The sequence below is a fragment of the Pectinophora gossypiella genome, chromosome 25, assembly GCF_024362695.1.
Source record: "Pectinophora gossypiella chromosome 25, ilPecGoss1.1, whole genome shotgun sequence".
Taxonomy (NCBI): domain Eukaryota; kingdom Metazoa; phylum Arthropoda; class Insecta; order Lepidoptera; family Gelechiidae; genus Pectinophora; species Pectinophora gossypiella.
Window position 1 is genome coordinate 1,741,976 of NC_065428.1, and position 25,426 is coordinate 1,767,401.

The 25,426-nt window shown below is 40.0% G+C and overlaps 1 protein-coding gene across 3 annotated transcripts in view; it reads right to left on the bottom strand.

The window, feature by feature from the left end:
• The window catches only part of LOC126378054 (zinc finger protein 711-like), a 35,438-nt gene extending 10,542 nt beyond the window's left edge, over positions 1-24,896 (bottom strand). The window contains exons 1-16 of one of the 3 annotated variants that reach the window (XM_050026159.1): positions 24,763-24,896; positions 24,173-24,248; positions 23,401-23,537; positions 17,463-17,685; positions 16,275-16,593; positions 15,491-15,552; positions 14,214-14,337; positions 6,433-6,579; positions 5,992-6,078; positions 5,022-5,116; positions 4,570-4,633; positions 3,759-3,896; positions 3,376-3,466; positions 1,718-1,841; positions 1,065-1,182; positions 479-616 (exon numbers count right to left, since the gene is read on the bottom strand). In XM_050026159.1, the coding sequence (XP_049882116.1) occupies positions 479-616; positions 1,065-1,182; positions 1,718-1,841; positions 3,376-3,466; positions 3,759-3,896; positions 4,570-4,633; positions 5,022-5,116; positions 5,992-6,078; positions 6,433-6,579; positions 14,214-14,337; positions 15,491-15,552; positions 16,275-16,593; positions 17,463-17,685; positions 23,401-23,537; positions 24,173-24,247 (1,942 nt within the window). In that variant the 5' untranslated portion in view covers position 24,248; positions 24,763-24,896. Of the gene's footprint in view, positions 1-478; positions 617-1,064; positions 1,183-1,717; positions 1,842-3,375; positions 3,467-3,758; positions 3,900-4,569; positions 4,634-5,021; positions 5,117-5,991; positions 6,079-6,432; positions 6,580-14,213; positions 14,338-15,490; positions 15,553-16,274; positions 16,594-17,462; positions 17,686-23,400; positions 23,538-24,172; positions 24,249-24,395; positions 24,572-24,762 lie in introns of those variants that run through there. The other 2 variants (XM_050026157.1, XM_050026158.1) reach the window with 2 other exon arrangements.
• Between the last annotated feature and the right edge of the window lie 530 nt (positions 24,897-25,426).

The window sequence follows — 25,426 nt, forward strand, 5'->3', positions numbered from 1 at the left end:
GTTATTCCTCATATCCTCATTGATTTAAAAGATGTGTTGCTGTCGCAGTTTCTTGTCATTTCTTCTCCTCAGCCATAACACCTTGCGAAATGGCGTAAATTCAAAAATGTTACATTGACCTTCAACAAGTTTATCCATGATAATTAAGTTGAATAATTCTGATTTCTGGATGTCTGCAGGAATCGGGGCAAATATTTTTGTAGATTTGCCGCAGATGACATTAACTACTTGGCCGGACAAATGGGGAGCGCTGAAGGCTGTCACCCGGTACAACGTTTAAGACAACAGTCCTGAGGGTGCCCAGTTGGGCGCGAACCTCGGCTCAGGGCGTCGTCTGAGAGGAAAAATATTTGAAAGAATCAATCGACCCTAGTGGGTCGATAGCGATAAGCGCTGATTGAGGGAAATCGTCGACCACGCCGGCGGGGTCGGTAGAGGGGCAAATAAGGCTTCTAGTGTGTTATATGGGTGAACTAACCAGTGTGTATTCTCATATGGTCCTTGACCTCAGCTCGTCTCGCGAAGGCCTTCGCGCAGACGCCACACACGAAGGGCTTCGTACCAGAATGTACTACGCCGTGGACTTCAAGGTTATGCTGCGTACCGAATGCTTTACCTGAAACAATACAGTAGCTTTTATATACAGGGTGTTAGTGACATCGTAACGAAAACTTTGAGGGATGATTCAGGCCATGATTCTGAGTTGATATCAAGTGGAATTATCCGTCGCAAAAGTATGGAACAGAAAATAATTTAAAAACCACTTCTTATCTACTTCTACTTGATATCAACTCAGAATCATGGTCTGAATCATCCCCCTCAGTATTTGTTACGGTGTCATTAACACCCATACCTACTTATATGGTTGCCTGTGTGTTTTAATACATACATACATAAACTCACGCCTATTTCCCACCGGGGTAAGCAGAGACTATAGAATTCCATTTGCTTCGATCCTGACACACTTCTCTTGCCTCCTCCACACTCATCAATCGCTTCATACACGCACAATCAATGCGTAATCGCTTCGTGTTTTAATTATTGATAAAATAAATACAACTTACCACAGACGTTGCAAACGAAGTCTTTGATGCCTAGATGCGTCTTCTCGTGCTGATTCAAGTTCTGTTGTGTGAAGAATGACTTCGAACATTGCGAGCATTTGAATGGACGCGGCCTTGCCTGGAAGAGTATACAAAATTTTCTTCCCGGATCGTGAACACAACGCTCAACCACTGAACCACAGAGGCCGTTTGGCGGTTCAGTAATAACCCTGACACCAGGGTTGATGGGGTTGGTAATTCACCTCACAACCCACACAATAGAAGTTTAATTTTCAATCAATCAATCAATAATAGTTTAAGAATTAATAAATTATTTTTTATATATTATACTTATTATTTATTTATTATATATTTTCATTTATATCTTTTTTATTTTTATTTTTTTTTTTAATTTAGTGGGTTCGATTCCCGGTGGGACATATCACAAAAAATACTTTGTGTTCCCTAGTTTGTTTAGGACATTACAGGCTGATCACCTGATTGAACGAAAGTAAGATGATCCGTGCTTCGGAAGGCACGGTAAGCCGTTGGCCCCGGTTACTACTTACTGATGTAAGTAAGTAGTCCTTACGGCCTTTGGCGGCTCAATAGTAACCCTGACACTAGGGTTGATAAGGTCGGTCATTGAACTCACAACGCACACGAGGACTTACCATGTGTGTCTTCACGTGAGCTTGGTGAGTGTATTTGGACGCGAAAGACTTCTTACAAACTGAACACGAGTAGGGCCTATTACCATTATGTATGTTCATATGCTCTTGTAGAAGGGTTCTCGAGCTGAAAAATTAAGCAAACAGTTATTAAAATGACAAATTAACATCTACGGTCACGAGCATTAATATGTATACACTTTGGTACCATGTCACATTAACTGTTAGACAAAATGGACTGTAAGTCTCACTAAATGTCAAATATGTTAGTGCGACAGAGTCCTAAAGTGGGTACATTATATTGCTCATGACTGTACACAAAAACTCACGACTATATCTCAATAGGGTAGTTACCAACTAGTCAAATCAGTTACTTTTTACTAAACGTCAAAACACGAAATTACTTTGGAATTTGTATGAAAAAGCACACTGTGACGTCATAGGAAAACGTCGTGACAAAATGTGGCACTTATTATTACATTTTTCTTTTTTAAAATTAATAAATTATTAGGTATATATGTTAGGTTATGTATATAGGTTAGGTATATATGTATATTTGTAAGTATGTTATATATTTATTTGCATGTATTTATTGGTAAGTTGTACTTATAGTTTGTACCCGCAATCTTTCAATTATTTTTTCTTTTTACATTTTTCCTCACCTTATGGTTGTCTGGAAGAAATCGCTTTAAGCGATAAGGCCGCCATTTGCCAAGAGAAAAAAGAGAGAGAGAGAAAAAGAGAAAAAAAGAAAGAGAGAGAGAGAGAGAGAGAGGGGAGAGTTTTTATTTAGTTAAGAGTCTTTTTGTAATTATTTATTTTTATTTTGGTGCAATAAAGTGTATTTGTATTGTATTGTAAATTAGTTAATTAGAAAAAAGAAAAGGTTTTTTGTCAATTTAAGATCTGTATTTATTTAGTAATCAGAATTTCACAGAGGGATTATATCCTCTAACATGATGGACTAATGTTATGGGCGATACGCTGATCCCTTATCACCATAAGGTATAAACCTTATGGTGATAAGGGATCAGCGTATCAGCGTATCGTTGATACGATGTCGTAAGCTGGATATGATAACATATCCAGCTTACGACATCGTATCAACAGTGGCTGCAAGTTATCTTTGATTACTTGTGGCTCTGCCCACCCCATTAGGGATTACGGGCGTGAGTTTATGTGTGTATGTATGTATCTTTGACCTAGGAAACTACCCAATTGGGGTAGTCAGAGGTCTCAGAGTTACATCCATCGCAAGATGAACTTAGCACCCACACCTCACCGAGCTTTCTATCAGACCAACGTGATAGGTGATGAGCCGTATCGCCGTCTGTAATGGTCGAGCCAACTGTGTTAGTGAAAACTGCACTTAAGATAGAAACTCATTGGTGCAAGTCTGATACCGAGGATCGAACCGGCGCTCCCCGATTGAGAAGCAAGCCAGTGTATCACATGACCACAGTGTTTTCCCCTGATTATTTAATTTTATTTTAATAAATTTTCTGTTCGTATTAAATACTACGGGTCCGTTGTGTTTGTCGTATGTGTGTTTATTTTCTGTTTTCTGTTCGTGTTTCGTGTGTTTTGTTGTGTTTTAATGTATATGTGTGTCGTAGGTTTTACCTAAATAAACTTTTTTATTATTATTTATCCTACCTTACCTGTATTTCTTATTACACTGCGGGCATTCGTTCATTATCCGTTGCTTCGCGCTGTCGCTCACAAATTTACTGATTTTCGCCGAATGCTCCTCTATAACAAATAAAAACATGTTTTATTGATTTTTTAACGGCCTTCGTGACCCAGTGGTTGAGCGTTGGGCTCACGATCCGGAGGCCCCGGGTTCGAATCCTGGTGGGGACATATCACAAAAATCACTTTGTGATCCCTAGTTTGGTCAGAACATTACAGGCTGATCACCTAATTGTCCAAAAAATAAGATGATCCGTGCTTCGGATGGCACGTTAAGCCGTCGGTCCTGGTTACTACTTACTGATGTAAGTAAGTAGTCGTCACGGGGAATGTAACCTTGTACAATACATACCTATATGCGCGGTGTATTCGATCCGTTTCCTCATAATTTTCTTGCATATGGAACAGATGTATATTCTTGCATCGTGCTCACTCTTCAGATGTTGCATCATTTGTTCTGCATCACTGATTACCAGCTTCAGAGGGTCTTCTTCTGAAATTATAATCGACATTAGGCTATTTGATACATACATACAGGGTGTTAGTGTTCTTCTTCTATCGTGTGGTTTGTGAGGTGAATTACCAACCTCATCAACCCTGGTGTCAGGGTTACTATTGAGCCGCCAAAGGCCCCTGGCATGAATCATATAACGACTACGTACTTACATCAGTAAGTAGTAACCGGGACCAACGGCTTAACGTGCCTTCCGAAGCACGGATAGGTCAGCAGGGGACGTATATAGGATATTTATGTTATGTTCTTATTTACTTAGTGACAGAGCAATATGGTGATAGTTATTTAAAATAGCCTCGGTGGTGTAGTGGTTAGAGCGTTAGGCTCACGATCTGTAGGTCCGGGTTCGATTCCCGATGGGGACATTGTCGAAATCACTTTATGAGACTGTCCTTTGATTGGTAAGGGCTTTTCAGGCTTGAATCACCTGATTGTCGGAAAAAGTAAGATGATTCCTTGCTTCGGAGGGCACGTTAAGCGGTTGGTCCCGGCTATTAGCCGTAAAAACTGCTCCACCAACCCGCATTGGAGCGGCGTAATGGAGTATGCTCCATACCCCCTCCGGTTGATTAAGGGGAGGCCTGTGCCCAGCAGTGGGACGTATATAGGCTATTTATGTATGTATATCAAATAACATAATAATATCTACCTTTATCTGAATTGTGACACAGCAAACATTTGAACAAATCGCCTTCTGTTCCCACCATCTGTAACTAAACCATAAACAAACATAACATAGCATCACGCCTGAAGCCCCGAAGGGGTAGGCAGAGGTGTAATCACGAGTACTAATATGTAAACACTCTGAAACCATGTCACATTAACTTTTTTGACAAATAAAACCGTAAGTCACATTAAATGTCAAATATGATAATGCGACAGGGTTCTAAAGTGGGCTAAAAAATAATAAAATAAAATAAATAACCGTATGGTTTATATTCATCATATCCATCTTTGGACTTCGTATCAACAGTGGCTGCAAGTTGTCTTTGATTACTTGTGGCTCTGCCCACCCCATTAGGGATTACGGGCGTGAGTTTATGTATGTATGTATGTATGTATGGTTTATATTTTTTGTGTGTATACATAAACAATGCTTACAGCTTGGTTATCTTCCTTAGACCCTCCAGCGGGTTTACTTTGTACTGATTTAACTCTGAACATTTCGCCTGACTCCACTTTGATGAAAGCGCCTCCTGAAACAAAAAGACAGTCAAGTGCGAATCCGATTCACGCACCGAGAATTCCGAAGCTTTGCAGTTGAAAAACTACTATCTCAATACATCGTCATAGGTCGCGAGCTGTTTACCAACTGCAAATGAGTTTGTAATCATATTTTTTTTTTATAAAGGTACATACAACATTACAGTGTAATCTAATGCACTGTATGACGAGAAAACAATATGTAATTAAAACACATAATAACGGGTTCTTACCGCGTTTGAAATAGGGATATGAGACTCCCATCCCTATCCCTAGAGTCTAGGGGGAGTCTCATATCCCTATTTCAAATGCGGTAAGAACCCGTTATTATGTGTTTTAATTATGATAATAACCGCGTAAACTTAAAACAATGTATAAACAATATGTATACAGGGTGTAAGTGACATCGTAACGAATACTGAATTTTCCGTCGCAAAATTATTGATATTTTTAATTATTTTCAGTTCAATACTTTTGCGATGGAAAATTCCACTTGATATTAACTCAGAATAATGAGCAAAACTTCAGTCACTGAGCCCAGCGAATTATTTGTAAACAGTGGTGAAATTATGAACCATTACTTGTCATAATTATAAAATTTACGTTTTTGTAGGTGTTTTTGGTCTACTACAGAAACGACATGTAACCAGGAGGTCTTAAGTGCAACCAGTTAATTTATTACTTTACAAGAAGCTGATTGAAGCGACGACGGTGGAGGGACGAGCTAGACGCCTTCCGGCACACTTGGCAGAGCGATGCCCAGGACAGGGAGGGTTGGAGAAAGGGGGAGGCCTTTGCCCAGCAGTGGGACACTAACTAGGCTACAGAAAAAAAAAGAAGCTGATTGGACTTTTGCATCTTATCATACCTTGCTCTTGCGCAGCAGCTATAATCGCGTTGGCTGTTTCCTCGTCGCCTGAAACTTGCAACTCTATCTGTGATTCGTCATTGGAATCTGAAAAAAAAAATAATGCATAAACGACCTCTGTGGTCCAGTGGCTTGAGCGTTCGGCTCACAATAATCCGGAAATCCCGGGTTCGAATCCCGGTGGGGACATATCACGAAAATCACTGTGTGATCCCTAGGACATTACAGTCTGATCACCTGATTGTCCGAAAGTAAGATGATCCGCGCTTCGGAAGGCACGTTAAGCCGTTGGTCCCGGTTACTACTTACTGATGCAAGTTAGTAGTCGTTACATGAGCCATGTCAGGGGCCTTTGGCGGTTCAATAGTAACCCTGATACCAGGGTTGATGAGGTTGGTAAACCTCACAACCCACACGATAGAAGAAGATTAATATACTGACCATGTCCATCGTTATTGTCATCCTGGTTGGAATTATCATCGTCTGTGGCCAGGCTGATCTCTCCGTTTTCATACACCAGCTTCTGTCCGGACATTATTCGCAATATCGATCCATTTTCACCTGTCATCACTATAGTCTCTGCTTCGACTGAAAATAAAAGCATTAATTCACAAACTGGACTATACATGTCATCACATCACTAATTTAAGAGCCACGCTCTTGTCGGTGTAGCATTCTCCATTCTTGTCTATCAAAGACCAATTCCTTCACCTCCTTATAAGACACGACGTTCGCCTTCTCTTTAATCTGTTCCATGCTACAAAGAAAGAGAGGAAGGGGAAGACTAGGAAGAGCTTACTATAGATGTAAAACAAACGATTTAAAACGTTTCTTCACAACTGTAAACGCCAAACACGCAACGATCATTCCAAACCCATAGCTATACTTAGCTCCCGAGGGGAAGGGATAGAAAGGTAGACAAGAAAAAAGAATATGGACTTGTAACAACATCTTATTGTACTGTTGTCTGGCAAATAAACTATTCTATTCTAAAGAAAGAAAGAAAGAAAGAAAGAAAATATTTATTTCCATATTGGACGCCACATTTACAAACTTACAATACAGAAATAACAAAAAAAAAATAGAAAAAAAACAAAGACAAATAATACAGACATTAAATACACAATGGAGGCGCCCAAAATAAAAAAAGGATCTCCCTCAGCATAATGCCGTGACACGTGCTTAGCATACATAGTTACACTTTCAACTCGGATGGACAGCTATTCTGCCTCCAATGTGACCAGGTGTTCAAAACAAAGTTTGGCTTTGCCAGCGCACGAGAGAAGAGACTGAGGTCGCCGTTATCGGATACGACACCCGATATATATTCCGACCTCGAGGTCTATAATAATATCGGACCTTCAAGTCGAAGTTCGGTTTCGCCAGCCACATCAGAGCCCACCACAACAACGACCCGGGATAGATATTTAGGAATCGCCGTCGCCGGATACGGTTTGGACGACATGATGATATATATTGCAGCGTAATTTTGCTGCAGCGCAATCTTTTTGCTTATCAAGTTTTCTTTTTCTGGCTTTTTGGACGTATGCTATATTTAAAATTTGAAATGTGAATTTGTCTCCATGGTTTGTTTGTTTGTTTCTTGACATTTTGAGAGATATTCTTTGTGGCTGACTGTTGGTTTTCTTGTATTTTATCTGGAAAATCTAATTTAATGTTCTGTATGTGTTTTTAAATGTGCTGTTTTAATTGTGAAACGTAAAACGTAATTTCTGGTGATATAATTATAGTATTTCATTTTCCCTGGTAAGTTTGTGTTGGTTTGTTCTTCTTTCTTCCTTTTTCCCTTTCTTTCTTTCACATCACTTTTCTATTTTATTATTTATCTTTGTAGATAATAATAATAATAATTTATTTATTTCACGAAACATGTCTCATATGTGTTAGTAAACTTATTCTAGATGTTAGTAGCTTTATCTAATATTAGATGCTATGACATGCAAGTCACAGCATCTACGCAGATACGGGCAGTCGAGTCGCGCACTTATTATCGAGAGGGCGGGGTTGCCGCTGCCCCGCACCCTGCGCACCAGAGACGTGCATCGCTTCCTCATAGTCGTATAAAAGCAGTCGACGCGAGCTTCAGCGAACATGCCCGAGGCGCTACAGAAGCGAGGCAGCCGCAATAACACCCTAAAAGCGTTGTTGAACTGGACGCGGATAGCGTTGTATGCTTTCTGAGTGAAATTCGCCCACAGGCTGCACGTGTAGAGCGAAGTACAGTACGCTCTAAAAAGCGTTATTTTAGCGTTTGTTGAACACCGTGCAAACCTGCGAGCTATCATGTTGGCCCTCACAGACAACGCCCTCCGTTCCCGCTCCATGTCAACATTGTCCCTGAGGTCGGAGGTCACTATGTGGCCCAAATATTTAAATTGTTCCACCCTAACCAGGGGGACACCGTAAAGCCTGATAGGCGGCACACTAAATGGGTGTACCTTGCCGGCCTCAAAAACCATGTATTGACTTTTTAATACATTGTATCTTAAGCCATGGCTCACTGCATAGGACTCGCAGATCTTTAGCAGCGTCCTTAGGCCGCATACCGATGCGCTCAGCAGCACCATGTCATCTGCATAGCTCAAGTTACTGACACATACGTCATCAACATGGCAGCCGACCCGTGTGCTGCTGAGCGCGACGATAAGCTCATTTATATAAAGATTAAAGAGTGTGGGAGAGGTCAACCCGCCCTGCCTCACTCCACACTCCAACCGATATGGCTCCGACATCACTCCTGCCCATCTCACAGTATTGACCTGGTGCCCGTACCAGCTTCTGAAAATATTTATGAGCTCCTGAGGTAACCCAATATCCTGTAGTTTCTTCCACAGAATATCGTAGGACACCAAGTCAAACGCCTTGGATAGGTCGAGGAAGCACGCATACACAGGAGTACTCCGCACTGTGTAATATTTGACGGTGTGCTTGAGACACAGTATTGCACTCTCTGTTGACAATGCCGTCCTGAAACCAAACTGGTTGCCATGCAACACTACGTACTTGTCTAACTGTAACTCAAGCAAGCCGTCAAACACCTTAGCTATGATCGTCGCAAGGGAAATTGGCCTATAGTTATTTTTATCGGAGATATTTCCAGTCTTATTTTTCACCACAGGCACCACGACGGTTCTCATTAGCTGAGGCGGTAAGTGGGAGTGACTCACGCACAGCGAGTAGAGCATTGCCAGGACACGCGATACGTGAGGACCGGCATGCTGGAGATGCTCAATGCTGAGACCGTCATGCCCGGGAGACTTGCCTCTAGACATTGACTTTATGATTTTATTCACATCTTTAGCTGTAAATGTCATTACCACGTCCCCCGATGGCGTCTCAGCATTGATTACCGACCGTGCTGCCGACCCCAAAGGTGATTGTACCTGAAAGTGGTCTTTAAACAAATCCGCAATGCCCTTCAGATCCGTCACACCGTCGACACTTGCTGGAAGGCCAGGTCGTGGGTTCAACTTGTTAGTGTTTTTCCAAAAACCTCTAAAATCACGACGAGAGTGCTGTGAAGCCAGAATGTCCATCCTGATTTGGTCTTCATGACTTTGGCACCACTTTAGTCGAGCCTTGAAGACTTTCCGGCTTTCACACATCGCATCATACACGCGACCGGATTTGGGTTTCCCATATACCATCCACTCTCGAAAGCAGTGCCTCGCTGTACAATGAGCCTCTCTGACATGCCTATTCCACCCGACTATGCGTGAGTCCCTCCCACGGTTACTCCTGTTCGTACCTACTCGACCCTCCACCGCCGCACCGCTCAGGGCAGCAACAATGTTATCATAGAGCCCGTTAATTACAATTTTATGACTAGGGTCATTACAGTTCCGACCTGCACAATAGGTAAGCTCACCAGGAAAATCAATAAATCCCAACTTATAATGACTTTTCGTCCTATACAGAACCATTTGTTCCCCAGTGCGCTGTCCCCACAATACAGATCTATCTGCCGTACTTCCTCCTGATAATTTTGGTGCTAACAGGTTCAGCTTACATTCCAGAATTAAGGGGAAATGGTCAGACCACAGTGCATCATATTTTACAAACACATTACATATTGACTGTTTAGCCGATTGTGTCACAATAAAGTGGTCCAACCATCTCTCCGATCCAGAAGCTGGACATATAAACGTGTATGTATCCGATGACAGACCCAACAATTCCACATCAATACACGACCAACATTGTTCAGAGCAGAAGTCTAAAAGTTCATTGAAAAATAATCCATTTGGATGTGCGTTAAAATCCCCTAAAATGAACACTGACTCCACACCAAACTCATCAACAATAGCGCTCACCGTACCGAGGCAGTCCGTAAACTCAGGCAGGTTCTCCTGCGCGTTTGTAGGCATGTACACATTTACCACTACAATGGGACGATCGTTAGTCACTATTTTTATGGCACATACACGACTGTTATCACACGGTACAACGGACACAGATTGGAAGAGGCGGCTGTTCCAAAGTAGCGCGACGCCGCCGTACGGCCTCCCCCGCAGCATCCCTGCACCCGTGTCCACTGCCGACGTCCCGGTGTACCCAAAGTTGTCGTCTATGTCACTCAGATGGGATATTTCATACGGCAGCAACCAAGTCTCTTGTAGGGCTATGACATCACAGCTATGACATAACTGCCTAATATTACCTACAGAGCGTTTTAAGCCCTTGCAATTAAAGCTAGCAAATCTATAAAGGCGCTTATCCATTAGTGAGTTCTAAATGGCCATCAGAGGAGGCTCTGTTTACGTTGCGACTGTAATGTGCAAACCGCCTAAAAATTATTCCTTTAGGCCAAAAGTTCTCGTCCATATACATAGGCAGTTTCTGTGGTGACACAAATATTTTATATGCTGCATGTTCGGTATGCTTTTTCATATTAATTTTCGCCACGGAGACTGTTTCTTGTGTCTTAGTGCGTATAAAATTTAATATGTCTTTCTCCAGTGTGCTTTTATGCACGTTCGTTATAAAAATGGGGATTTTCATTTCTGCAGCCTTAAAATTGCATTGCAACTCATCTGCTACGCCTTTCTTACCCATATAACGATAATTCGCATTCTTTTTACGCTTCTTTCTATCTTTATAAGTTACCCAAGCACCGTTATCATTAGTTTCTGCATTCTTATCAGTCACCTGTCGCTCAGATGTCTGCGGAGCGGGCGGTGGCGGAGGGGCAGGCGATTTAGACGGACCGGTTTCATTCGACGCAATGACGCAGTCGGTAGGCACACTCGACGCGCTCGGGACCGGCTGCGATGACACACGAGACGGCGCGCGCGTATATACCTTAGTTGATGAATCACTAGCAGGTGGTAACAGCTGATCAGTCAGCGGCGACGGCGATTGTGCAACTACCTTCTCGCAGTCCCTGTATACGAGTGTATCGTATTTATTATCGAGCGAAGATGAAAGTTGGTCTTTTGTTGTCGAATTTAGTAAGTTTGAAAATCCCATAGGACCACTGTCTCGGCCCCAAGCGCCTCGCCTCTTGTTGACATTAAATGCAGATGGACCAAGTGAGTTCCGATTCTGCAGACACTCAATTCTCAGTTCGTTGAGTTGATCGAGTGTAGCATACACAGTTTTCACTTTATCCACCTCTGCACGAACTCGGTCAATATCTCGTAGCAATTTGGAACAGTCCAAGTGGTCGAAGGTTATAGGGGGTAGCTTGTCCAAGTTCCGAGCCACAAACACGGGCATTTCGTCCGGTTCTGCTGATTTAAACACATTTATGATAAGGGAAATCCCCTTGGGTTTTGGTTTTAACCTGGAGCTACATCGTGTGCGAAGCCGTCCCATCCCCACGGATCCTATATATGATTCGAGTTGCGACTGCGAAGTCGCTACGATCGCTCCGACTCTGCGGTTCCTGTCACTTGCCTTTACCCGAAGCTGTATCGTTTCAACGGTCCCTGTTCGGGCGCCAAAAATGTAGCGATAAAGAAGAGGAACTCGCTAACAATTAAATTAATTTATTTTTAAAAAGGAAGAAAGAAGAACAAACCAACACAAACTTACCAGGGAAAATGAAATACTATAATTATATCACCAGAAATTACGTTTTACGTTTCACAATTAAAACAGCACATTTAAAAACACATACAGAACATTAAATTAGATTTTCCAGATAAAATACAAGAAAACCAACAGTCAGCCACAAAGAATATCTCTCAAATGTCAAGAAACAAACAAACAAACCATGGAGACAAATTCATATTTCAAATTTTAAATATAGCATACGTCCAAAAAGCCAGAAAAAGAAAACTTGATAAGCAAAAAGATTGCGCTGCAGCAAAATTACGCTGCAGTCATCCCCCTTCCAGAGAAGAATAGAAACCTGGAAGACCAGATGAAGTAAAACGCAAGAACGGTGGAAGGTGTAAACGAGGAGGTAGGAACGGCAGACATGATCAAAGGTAAAGCTAAAACGAAATAGAAGAAAAAAAAAAGGTTAAGGTAGATGTGAAATGAAATGAAGTGAAATGAGAACGACAAGAATGAAATAACACGAAGCAACAATAACAAGATAAAACTAAACGATCCCAGATTGAATACCACAGTCACTATTACAAAGCGGTCAACTACAAGAAAACCTAGAAAGAGTAAACAAACAAGGAACGCACCTAAAACTAAGTTGGACACGTCGCGAACGCGCCAACGCAGACTTAAAACCAAAACGGACCGGTTCCAAGCCTAGACAAAGAAAGCAGAAAAGAAAGCAAGAACAGCAAATAAGCAAAGTGTTTACAAAAATACACAAAGTTTAAAATAAGTAACATGCGAAAATAAACACGCATGTGTCGAATACAAAATGGGGTCGACGCTTCCAAAAACATAGTCAGCGTGACGTAAAAATCCAACACCCTGACACGTCATAATGTGTCAGGTGTTCAAAAACATGACATGGCAATAGGTGACAATGGTGATGACAAACAACATGCATGATAATGACTATGATGGTCCAAGGAGAATAAATTACGGAAAAAAACAAAGGTTAAGGGACGAATGAATATAACTCCGCGAAGCACTATTTTCTTGTTGTTGTTGCTTCGTTTTATTTCATTCTTGTCGTTCTCATTTCACTTCATTTCATTTCACATTTACCTTAACCTTTTTTTCTTCTATTTCGTTTTAGCTTTACCTTTGATCATGTCTGCCGTTCCTACCTTCTCGTTTACACCTTCCACTGTTCTTGTTTTTTACTTCATCTGGTCTTCCAGGTTTCTATTTTTCTCTGGAAGGGGGATGACTGCAGCGTAATTTTGCTGCAGCGCAATCTTTTTGCTTATCAAGTTTTCTTTTTCTGGCTTTTTGGACGTATGCTATATTTAAAATTTGAAATGTGAATTTGTCTCCATGGTTTGTTTGTTTGTTTCTTGACATTTTGAGAGATATTCTTTGTGGCTGACTGTTGGTTTTCTTGTATTTTATCTGGAAAATCTAATTTAATGTTCTGTATGTGTTTTTAAATGTGCTGTTTTAATTGTGAAACGTAAAACGTAATTTCTGGTGATATAATTATAGTATTTCATTTTCCCTGGTAAGTTTGTGTTGGTTTGTTCTTCTTTCTTCCTTTTTCCCTTTCTTTCTTTCACATCACTTTTCTATTTTATTATTTATCTTTGTAGATAAGGGAAATCCCCTTGGGTTTTGGTTTTAACCTGGAGCTACATCGTGTGCGAAGCCGTCCCATCCCCACGGATCCTATATATGATTCGAGTTGCGACTGCGAAGTCGCTACGATCGCTCCGACTCTGCGGTTCCTGTCACTTGCCTTTACCCGAAGCTGTATCGTTTCAACGGTCCCTACGAGACGGACGGATCGACGGAATAACTACGGCTGCGAAGAACCAAATTGCTTTTGTGTTCCTTTTTATATTCCTGAACCTTTTTTTTAAATATTATTTCCGCTATTTGTGAATATTTATTTAGGAAGCCTTTTCAAAATTCTTAAAGCCCCGCGCGGCATCGTTTCAGTGTTTGGTATTCCTTTTGGCATATTAATCTTTAAAAACTTTCGTTGATCAACGGAGGTAGGTGAGGTTCGATTCCCTTTTTTACCGTTATTATCTTTTAACTATGTTCATGTTAATTTATAATAATTTAAATTACTTAAACTGCATTTCCCAATAAATTAATTTAATTGTTAGCGAGTTCCTCTTCTTTATCGCTACAATATATACCTTCATCATCTTCTTCACCATCAGCGTGGTCCAATATCTGCAGTTTTCCGAGTATAGTGTCGTTGGTAGACCCATCAGTGAGCGGGAGCAGACTTACGTCGAAGTATTGAGACTTCTCCTGGGACTGAAATACAAAGAAAATATAAAAACTCCCTAGCATTATCCCGTTTTTCACAGGGTTCGCTTAGCTAACCTGAAGATTTGAATAGTCCGGCTTTTAAGACCATAAAATGTCTTCTTTTTATTTTCTCTCTTATAACTTTAATTTGACTCTCTGATATCATATTAACTAGTTTAGGGTTATCAGTGGAAACCTATAATTAATGTTTGTTGTCTACTTTCTGTATTTTATAACTGTTGGTTTTCCTTATTTTTTTTTTCTTTTTGTCCCTTTTTTGCGCGCAATCTATCACCCTTGGATAATAAGCACTTCTTGTGGTGTATAGGTATAATTTTCGGTAAGCGATCAGTGTCGCTTCCTATTTTGGGCCTTAGTTGGCTAGATCCTGCGGCAGCCTCCTTCTTAGTCTTAGTTGTGTGTGCTCATCCATGAGCGGCCTGGCCAGTATATTAGGATGGGCTGTTATTATATTAGGATGGCATTTCCTTACCGGCCCCCTACCGGGAGGACCGGAAAAATTACATGGACCCTGGCCTATGGACCAATAACGTTAAGCGATATGTTGTTGGAAAGGTTTTTTTATTTTCTACAACTTTTACTACGGCGGCAAGTCTCGAATCGCTGTATCTTTATATCTTTACAGCTTACAGCGTAATGGTTCACAGAGTCCGATAATAAAGCTAATGGTCAGATAGTCGTAAAGAGATAACGTAAGAGCAGTAGCGTAGCGTACCAAAGAGACTAAACATCAAATAACGACTGCGGACGACAGCCAGTGTCACGCACGGAGATTCCTATCGTCCCCCTCCCCTCCCCGCTCCCGTTGCTCCCGCGCCGCTTATCTACGAAACTCGTGGTGTTTACGCTGGGATAAGTTTTTTCTCACAGCGATTCGAAACTTACCGCCATAATGGAAGTTGTAGAAAATAAAAAAACCTTTCTAACGATATATCGCATAACTTTATTGGTCACATAAGCCAAACTGTCGGACCCCCTTTTTCCCGATTTATAATAAAGAGTGAATCAGGATAAAGACGTATGTAGTTCTATGGAAAAGAATAAGAAAAAATTGACCAATTTTGTCCTAGTGACGTCAGTTCTATAGAACAAATAGGAACTACTCTTGGTAAGACCCTAACAGAATCATAATAATTACCTTTTCTTCATTTTCATCGTCGAAATTATTCTCGTCTTCTGCCACTCGTACTAAGGAACAATCTGTAATACAAAATAATTTACTTATTTCTAAAAATAAAATTATATACGTAAAGACAATTATTTTTATTTATTTTTTATTTATTTTTTTTTGTTTCCCTGTCTTTTCTCGTCTCCCCAGCCGGCTGCAGCTGAAAATCAGCGTCAGAGTCTAGCTACAGCTAGGCCGTGACATTTGCTGAGCTGAAGCCGTTTCGGTATAGTAATTATTAAGTAAAATAATATCAAGTGGAATTTTCCGTTGCATAAGTCAAATTGAAACATCTTAATCTTAGTATAGAATAACGGCCTCTGTGGTCCAGTGGTTGAGCGTGGGACTCGCGATCCGGAGGCCCCGGGTTCGAATCAGTGGGGAGATATCACAAAACTCACTTTGTGATCCCTAGTTAGCTTAGGACATTACAGGCTGATCACCTGATTGTCCAAAAAGTAAGATGACCCGTGCTTCGGAAGGCACGTTAAGCCATTGGTGCCAGTTACTATTTACTGATCAGTGAGTAATCGTTACATGAGCCATGTCAGGGGCCTTTGGCGACTCAATCCTGTATTGAGGCTGGTATTCCACCTCACAACCCACACGATAAGAAAGTATAGAATTAAAACATACGCTGAATTAAGATTTTATCCTTTCTTCCTTATTTAATACTCTGTTTAGAAAAATAAATTGATTAGCAGGGAGGTAACTAAAACTTAACGATAAATGATTTCTTTTATACAATTCATACCTTCATCAATCTCCATAGGTTGTTCATCATTGTTTATATCTTCATCATTATCATTTTCCTTCTTCAAATCGCTGTCTTCTATTTTAGTCAAAACGGCACTGGAGAGAAAATCTTTAGGCAACGAGTTGACGTTGAAAGTCAGCATTGAGTTGGTTGAAGACGAAGATTGAGAATTTAGAATTGATGATAAAGTGATACTGTTGTTAATCGATTTCTCTGGTGTTATTGTTTTTTGAGAGGACACCGTTGGTTTTGCTTGTGTCAACAGCGATGACCCAGCTGTCACTTTTATGTGGATTGACGGTGAAGATGGTACGTTCTGAAATGAGAAGAGTAAATAAACTCATGATCATGAGCACTAAGGGGGTGGGCAGAGCTGTAGAGATGGATGGACCATTATGAGACGCAGCGAATACTATCTACGTAGGTAGAAGTCGTGCGGCTATTGGTCGAAGCTCTCGATATAATTCAAGCCATGCGGACGTGGTTTTCGTGCTGCGAGGTATGACGCCATCAAAGGGATAGCAATGGCGGCTTGTCGTCGGATTGAGCATACCTGTTTTCTTATGGTGCCACTAAACATCCTTTATGAAATAGTGATCTCTTCTTCTATCGTATGGGTTGTGAGGTGATTACTAACCCCATCATCCCTGGTGTCAGGGTTATTATTGAGCCGCCATAGGCCCCTGACATGACTCAACCCCATCAATCCTGGTGTCAGAGTTATTATTGAGCCGCCAGCCATAGGCCCCTGACATTACTCAACCTCATCAACCCTGGTGTCAGAGTTATTAATGAGCCGCCATAGGCCCCTGACATGACTCAACCTCATCAACCCTGGTGTCAGATTTATTATTGAGCCGCCATAGGACCCTAACATGACTCATGACTCTTTTTTTATAATTTACTTTAATTTGGGACTGTTTATTCTAGAAGAATATACCAATCAATCCCATCGTCATCAGTAAGAAGTAACCGGGACCAACGGCTTAACGTGCCTTCCGAAGCACGGATCATCTTACTTTTTGGACAATCAGGTGATCAGCCTGTAATGTCCTAACCAAACTAGGGATCACAAAGTGATTTTTGTGATTTGTCCCCACCGGGAATCGAACCCGAGACCTCCGGGATCGTGAGCACATCGCTCAATCACTAGACCACAGAGGCCGTCAATAAAGTGATACATACCAAACTCTTCGTCAAATTTAACTTCTCAGGACTAAGCGAGCTGGGTAACTTCGACACGTTGATAACATAGTCCGGTGGCAACGGTTGCAGTTTGGACGCAGACACCACCACTTTCTTGGTGGGTGTTATAGGAGGTTTTTTCGGATATGTGTTGTAGGACAGCCCAAACTTTGGCAGCCCATTCTTGAAGTTTGTAAGCAGTTTGGTTTTTAGGTTGGTTGAACTGAAAACACATAAATACATATTTAAAAGGATGTCCACATCGACTTGGTCTTTGACATAGACCTCATATAACAAATAGACAATCTTTTTTTTTTTTTTTTTTTTTTATATATTCTGCTAACATGCGATCGGTCCCTCGACCATAAGCAGTTCCGTTATATTGCCAGTGGGATGTTAGGCATGCCTTTCCAGTGTCAGGTTGCCTTCATTTTGTTTCTCACTGCTGAAGTTTGTCCCAGATATGTTGCCTTTTTAGGCGTCTCAGCGGCAGTGGTTCACTTAAGGCCGATGCAAGCCTGTTTTCATGGTGGACAATCCTTTTTCTATAAGGCTCGATAATATGCTCTGCTTCCTCTTTAACAGTGGGCATTTGTAAATAGTCGTGAATTTCGTTCATTTTTGTATACCATGGTGCATTTGTTATGGTTTTGAAAGTGTTATTTTGGAATCTCTGGAGGATTTCTAGGTTGCTGTTTTTGGCAGAACCCCAGATCTGTATGCCATATGTCCAAATTGGCTTGAGCACTGATTTGTATATCAGTATCTTGTTGTTGACTGAAAGCTTCGATTTTCTGCCTAGTAGCCATTGTAAGGATCTGAATCTGTGGTTAAGTGCATCACGCTTCATTTGTATGTGTTCCTTCCAGGTTTGTCTTCGGTCAAGATGAAAACCGAGATATTTAACCACAGAACTATGTGGGAGAGTATCTTCGCCGAGCTTCACTGGTGGACAATCTCCCCGTTTGAGGGTAAATGTGACGTGATTTGACTTCGTCGCGCTAGCTTTGATGCGCCAGTTTCTCATCCACTTGTTTATTTTATTTAGGTGGCCTTGCAGTAGTTCTGAAGCTTTTGCAGGGTCAGCGTTTGATGCAAGAGCAGCGGTGTCGTCAGCGAATGTAGCAGTCATCACTCCATCCGTTTCAGGCACATCTGCTGTGTATATTAGATATAGAGTAGGGCCAAGCACTGAGCCCTGAGGAACCCCGGCGCTTATGTCATGGAAGGCTGATGTTGTATTATTGTTCTTAACAAAAAATATCCTATTTTCAATGTAGGATCGTAGCAAAGTATACATATTGTGAGGCAGAGACTGTTTTAGTTTATACAGTAATCCAGCATGCCATACTTTATCGAAGGCTTGTTGTACATCGAGAAACACGCCTGAGCAGTACTCTTTGTTTTCAAGAGCTTTCCTGATTGTGTCAGTAACCCGATGGACTTGTTCTATAGTGGAGTGTTTGCTACGAAACCCGAATTGATGCTCTGGGATAATCTCATTATTGTTCATTACTTCGTTTAATCGGCTTGACAGTATTTTCTCGAAAACTTTTGATAATACAGGGAGAAGACTGATTGGTCGGTATGATGTAATTAGGTGTTCAGGTTTTCCAGGTTTCAAGATCATGGTAATTTGGGATACTTTCCATATAGCTGGATAGTGCGAGGTTCTCAAAATTCCATTAAAAAGGAGTGTAAGTAGTATGATGGCTTTTTTTGGTAGTTGTTTGAGTACTTCTCCAGTAATTAAATCAAATCCTGGTGCTTTTTTCAGTTGAAGTTCTTGTATTGTCCTTTTAATTTCAGTAGGTGTACAACTTTTTATAGGAAGGCTCAGCTGTAGATCACTATCCAGATACTGTTTTATTTCTTGGTCAAATATTTCATTTTCTTTGGAGGCATTTGGTGTAAAAACATTTTCTAGATATTGTCCGAAAGCCTCGGCTCTTTCTTCATCAGTTTTTGCCCATGTTCCATCTTCAAATGTAAGGGGGTAGTCTAGTACTTGTGGTTTAAGCGACGATTTGACTGTTCTCCAAAGTGAGTATCCGTTATTACTGTTAGGGGTAAGCCGTTCTAGGTGGTGCTGCAATGTGTCGTTTTCGATGTCAGCCAAGAATCTCTTGAGTTCAGAAGCAGCTTTGTTGAAAGCCCTTTTGTCAGATGTCAGACGAGTATAATGCCATACCCTTCTAAGACGTCTCTTCTCCAATATCTTCAATTTGACATCTGCCGGTAAGTTTCGAGATATGTGGTTGTGATCTTTTGCAGCAGGTGTGCTCAGCCAAGACGCTTTTTGTATCAATTTTGTTATTAACATACAAGCAGTGTCTATGTCTTGTTCTGATTTCAGTTTTATCTTAAGATCAATATTACTTTCTAAATAATTTCGAAATGAATTCCAATCAGTGTATTTGTTGTATAAATAAGGTCTTGCTGGTTTTTCAATCACTGTTGTGCTTAAGGTAGCAATTATTGGAGTATGATCGGAGGAACCATCCAAACAATTTTCCACTTTCATGAAATTTGCTTGTAATCCTTTGTAGACAAAGAAGTCCAATAGATCCGGCATTCTTTTCCTGTCCGATGGCCAATACGTTGGTTGGCATGTTGTTAAAACTTTTAGTTGGTTCTTATCAATACTTTTCTTAAGTTCCCTTCCTTTGGTTACTGTAATTCTACTTCCCCAGCAGGTATTTTTTGCATTCCAGTCTCCACCGATAATAAATCTATGGTCGAAGGTTCCAAACAATTCATCATACTGGTGAGCAGTTATATTATGTCTTGGAGGACAATATAATGACGACACTATGAGAGGCCCCTGGTTGTCATGTACCATTATAGATGTTGTTTGGATATGAGACTTTTTAAATCCCATTATTAGGTTATGCTTAATATTTTCCTTTATTAGAACAGCTGATCCAGCGTGAGCGGTATTGTCTGGGTGGCATGTTGTATATGTAATATACCCTTGCAAGTTAAAAACTGCTCTATCAGTTAATCGTGATTCTGTAACTAGTAGAATGTCAATATGATGAGACTTCAACAGAACATCAACTTCGTTTTTCCGGTTAGACAAACCATTTACGTTCCAAGTTGCTATAATTAGGCCCGCCATTTAATGTACCAGTTTATTAACGACGGTTGTCAAGAGACCCATGAGGGTTCCCATCTGTTGAATTAGAAGATCCAGCTTTTCAGCTTGTTTAATAAGTATTTTCTCAAGAGTGTTGTTGTTGAGATTTGCAGTCACTTGTGCATATGTCCTTTCTGTATTACATTCTAGAGGTTTTTCCATGCGAGGAAGTTGCGATTGTTGTGTGTAACGATCCGATTTTTCTAAGATAACATTGTTGGTTTTCATGGTAACAGGTTTGGTATGTTGTTTGATTGTTTTCCTGTTTTGTATCTCTAGAAACACTTTACATCCCTTATAATTAGCTGGGTGATCTTCAAGGCAAAGAGCACATTTAGCCGGTGTAGCTTTATCTTTTTTAAGACAGTCTGTGGTGTTATGATTCCCGGCACATTTCACACATCGGTACGGCCTCATACAGTTATTACGAGTATGTCCATATTGTTGACATCGTTTGCATTGTACAATAATATTTTTACGTTTTGGGTCTTCAATTACAACAGAAGTATTGTATATAAAGCGTATATTTTTTACGGCTGGGTTATTAGGGCTTGGTTCTAGGTTTATAAACCATGTGAACAAAGGAGTCTTTGTTGGTCCATGCCTGGCATTAATAATCTCTCCCTTTACCTTATTTCCCGTACCTTCTATGGCTTCTGCGATAGCATCAATTGGAGTTGAGGGATGTAAATTCCTAATAACAATCCTGTATGGTCTCTCATCCTTTCGAGTGAAAGTGTGTCCAATCAAGTTGTTCTCCCTAATGACTTCCATTAACTTTTTATATGCTGCAGTGCTATTGCAGTTAATTCTCAGTTGTGTACGAGTCGCAATCTTGTATGAGTAGTCTGATTTGTCAAGAATGCTTTCGATTAAGTTTGTTAGTTTGGTAATGTTTTCAACAGCATATAATATGATGGGCGGTGGTTTATTATTTATTATTTTATTGGAATGAGTTGGTTTTTGACTGCTTTCCTCAACTTGTAAGATTGAGTATCTATTTTGTGTAGGTAACTCTTCTGTCTCGGACGATGGTGCTCTATCCAGCCTTCTTCGTTTTGATTGACGAAGTACGGGGACCTTTTGCCATTCGTTGTGGGGAGCTTCTCTTGGAGGTGGTATGTCGCCCACTGAATTATGCCTCATTCTAGTGTTCACGAACAAGCTAGGGTGAAACACTTGTTGAACAAGTTTCTTGGGTGATGCCTTGTTGTTTATTCCGGTGACATTAGGATGTTGTGAAGTCTGGTCACTCACTCTAGAATCATCTTCATTGTCCATGGTTGGCGGTAGAATTATTTTTTTTATTTGGTGACAACACTTTTGAATATGTCATATGACATGTTTACATTTTATTTTTTATTATTTTTTTTTGGAGGGTAGTAGTGATTTTTGTGAGATGCGAGTTGTTATTTGCACACTGTTTTTATCACTATTTCACTCTGTTAGCTTTGCATAACAATATCACAGTGGAATTAGGTGTCAATGTTCACTTTGCTACTAGTTTCCTTCGTAATATCACAGTATTTCACAGTAATTCACGAAAATCTTCGACAGCAGGTGAGCGCGTGTTGACAGTTGACGTATAGTAGACAATCAATCTCTGTAAAAGTGTCCGGGGAACATTTGTCACAAGAGACTTTAAATGATAAATTTTAATTTTAATACACTTGCTGTGCCCTACAAGGTCCATGTTTTAGTTCCTATGCCTATGTAACACCCCTATTGTACTACATGGAATGCAATAAATAATTGAGAATTGAAAAGGTGTACGAGTATAACAACACCGTACAACAGATATTGCACTTTATTTGAACGCCCATAACATATTAATTTGTCATAACATATTAACATATACTTTCTATATATACAGGCTAACTTGAAACCTGACAGTTTTTTGTTTATTTTGTGACGTGACGTCACACGAAGCTCAATTATGGCCGCCCGGTGTTTCGGGTCTTGTAACCCACAGATAAAAAACAGCATTCTTATTTTGTAAAAATAAAATATTTAAAAATTATCTTAATAAATAAAAAAATAACTACTGAATACATACATACATATACTCACGCCTATTTCCAACTGGCGTAAGCAGAGACTATGGAATTCTAATTGCTTCGATCCTAACACACTTCTCTTACTTCCTCCACATTCATCAATTTGTTTCTTAAACAAACGCCGGTTCAGATTCAATCTGCCAGCCCTACCACCAACCTTTGCTTATACACTATTCAACAATTATCATTAAATGATAATTTATTAATTATTTATTAGTTTTGGGGAAGATTTAAGGCCATATACATTATCTAAAATAATTAGTAGGCATTAACTAAAGGCTAATTACAAGTCTCCACCTAATAGTGGCTAAGTTATTGACCCAATAGGGTCGATTAATTCTTTCAAATAATTTTCCTCTCGGACGATGCCCTGAGCCGAGGTTCGCGCCCAACTGGGCACCCTCAGGCCTATTGTCTTAAACGTCGTACTGGCTGAGAGCCTTCAGCGCTCCCCATTTGTCAAGCCAAGTAGTTAATGCCATCTGCGGCAAATCTACAATAAGTCATGTCAAAAAAAATAGTTATTCACCCTTTTACAGTCATTCATCATCATCAGCCGTATGACGCCCACTGCTGCCCCAAGGATCTCCATGACGATTGGTCATTTAAATTTCGTAAATTACAAACATCTAAAATACATATACTACCTTAATATATGAAGTACCTTATCCGACATATTTTATTGTTACAACTGTCAAGTAACAAGTTCTAATACAATACTATGTGAAATAAAATAACTTACGTTTTCTTAGCCACGTCATAATTGATACAGGACTTATGACAATCCTTGCAGACCACCTTTGAATGTAGATCTTCATCTGGGATTGTTTTATCCACTATCTCACTTATTAGCTTTACTAATGTACTCCCAACTACAGGCTGAAAATTAGAAATGAACAATGAGATTTGTTTTATTTCGTTAATACACAAATAGCCTATATATACATCCCGATGATCATAGGTCTCCCTTCAATCAACCTTAAGGGGTACGGAGCATACTCCACCACGCTGCTCCCCTGCTGGTAGCCTGATGAACCGTCAACAGACAATCAACCCACCCACATCCCTGAGAAATGCATTATTGGAGGTATGTGACCTAACCTGTATTGGGCTGGTTTTCCCCTCACGGTTTGGGAGTTCAGACTGAATCGTTTCTCTAAAACCGAACCTGTCAAAATCTTCAGTTTAGGTAAGCGGACCGTGGGAAAAACGGGACAAAGCTAGAAAGATGATGAAACAGATTATCAACCCGTCATTCAAATGTCATCATCATCATTTTCTGAAAGGATATTGTGATCATAAATGATGATCGATTGCAGTACTAACATGGATAAAAAATAACTAATACATACATAAACAGCCTATATAAGTCCCACTGCTGCACCACGCTGCTCCACTGCAGGTTGGTGGAGGAGTTTTTACGGCTTATAGCTGGGACTAACGGCGTATAAATAGGTAACTAAAGACTTACTGGGACATATATAGATAATTTATGTTATATTTTCTATACTTACACATTCACTGAGTATGTCCTGAGCATATTTATCATTATCTGGTATGAAACGGCTACAGATGAAACACTTTGACATTCTGCAAGTAAAGTAGGTAGTGTTTAAAAAAGTTAAGTAAAGCCATAGGTCATAAGAAACAAATTGGCAACCCAAGGCAAGGTATAGGTACTTAATCAGACCGAGAAAAACTAGAAAATGTCTTTCAATGCTTAATATAAGTACTAACATTATAATCTAGTTGAATAAACATAACAGCTCGTATGCATTGCTTAAAATCGGAAAGTTGACTTTCTATAAATAGGTATTAAAGAAAAGGAAAGCCTATTTCTAGATTGAAAAGGTTAATATTTTAGTATGTATTATGTAAGAAATTATTTTTAACTTTTCCAAAAACTTCCCTTATCACGCAGTTGTTTATTTACAACCTTATCGTCACAATATTTCAAACTTATTGCCACCCTGACGAAATAATTAGTCCTTATCAATTGGAATTACCAAAAAATACGATTTTGTTACAAGGTAGCCATTTTGACGGAACAATGTGGCTTATACTTTGCACTAAATGAGAAATTAAACACGTTTACTGTATTTACCTGAAGAATATCAAGGAAATTTGATGGAAATCATTGGTTTTCTCAGGTTTACAGAAAATATTTTTCTATAAAAGTTGTCAGCAATGATTTTCTTCACACAAGCAAGCCACCATTACGTTTTAGTTTGACATCCGCTCGCATGTGTCAAACTGGCGCTGGGGACTTCCGGCCAATTTGTTTTCTATGGCAAATATTTTTCGGATGGATTACGGTTAAAAAACGCGTGGCGTTGATTGAGAGGAAGCCTGTGCCCAGCAGTGGGACGTGTATTGGCTGTTTATGTATGTACGGTTAAAAAAAGAGCATAAAATCATTAAAAAATATATTTTATTTAATATCTTTCGTGTAGTTCTTCTAACTGCTAGTGATTACATACATTGTTAACATTTTTTAGAGTTGGAAATTGAACTAAAACTAGCTCTATAATCTTTCCTGCACAATTCCTGCACTTATTATAGGTAAATGAAAGACTCAATCCATCAAATATGGCATCATCGGAATTTGTTTCTTTGCCTTCGCATAATTAAAAAAAAAACGCGCACAATGTTGACTCAATGGCAGGAATAATGGCGGGAACTTCAAGTTTGGATTGTAACTTTTTCTCTCGACTTTATAAATAAAATATTGGTTTTCCTATTCAAAGCTTTATTTTCCAAATAATTAA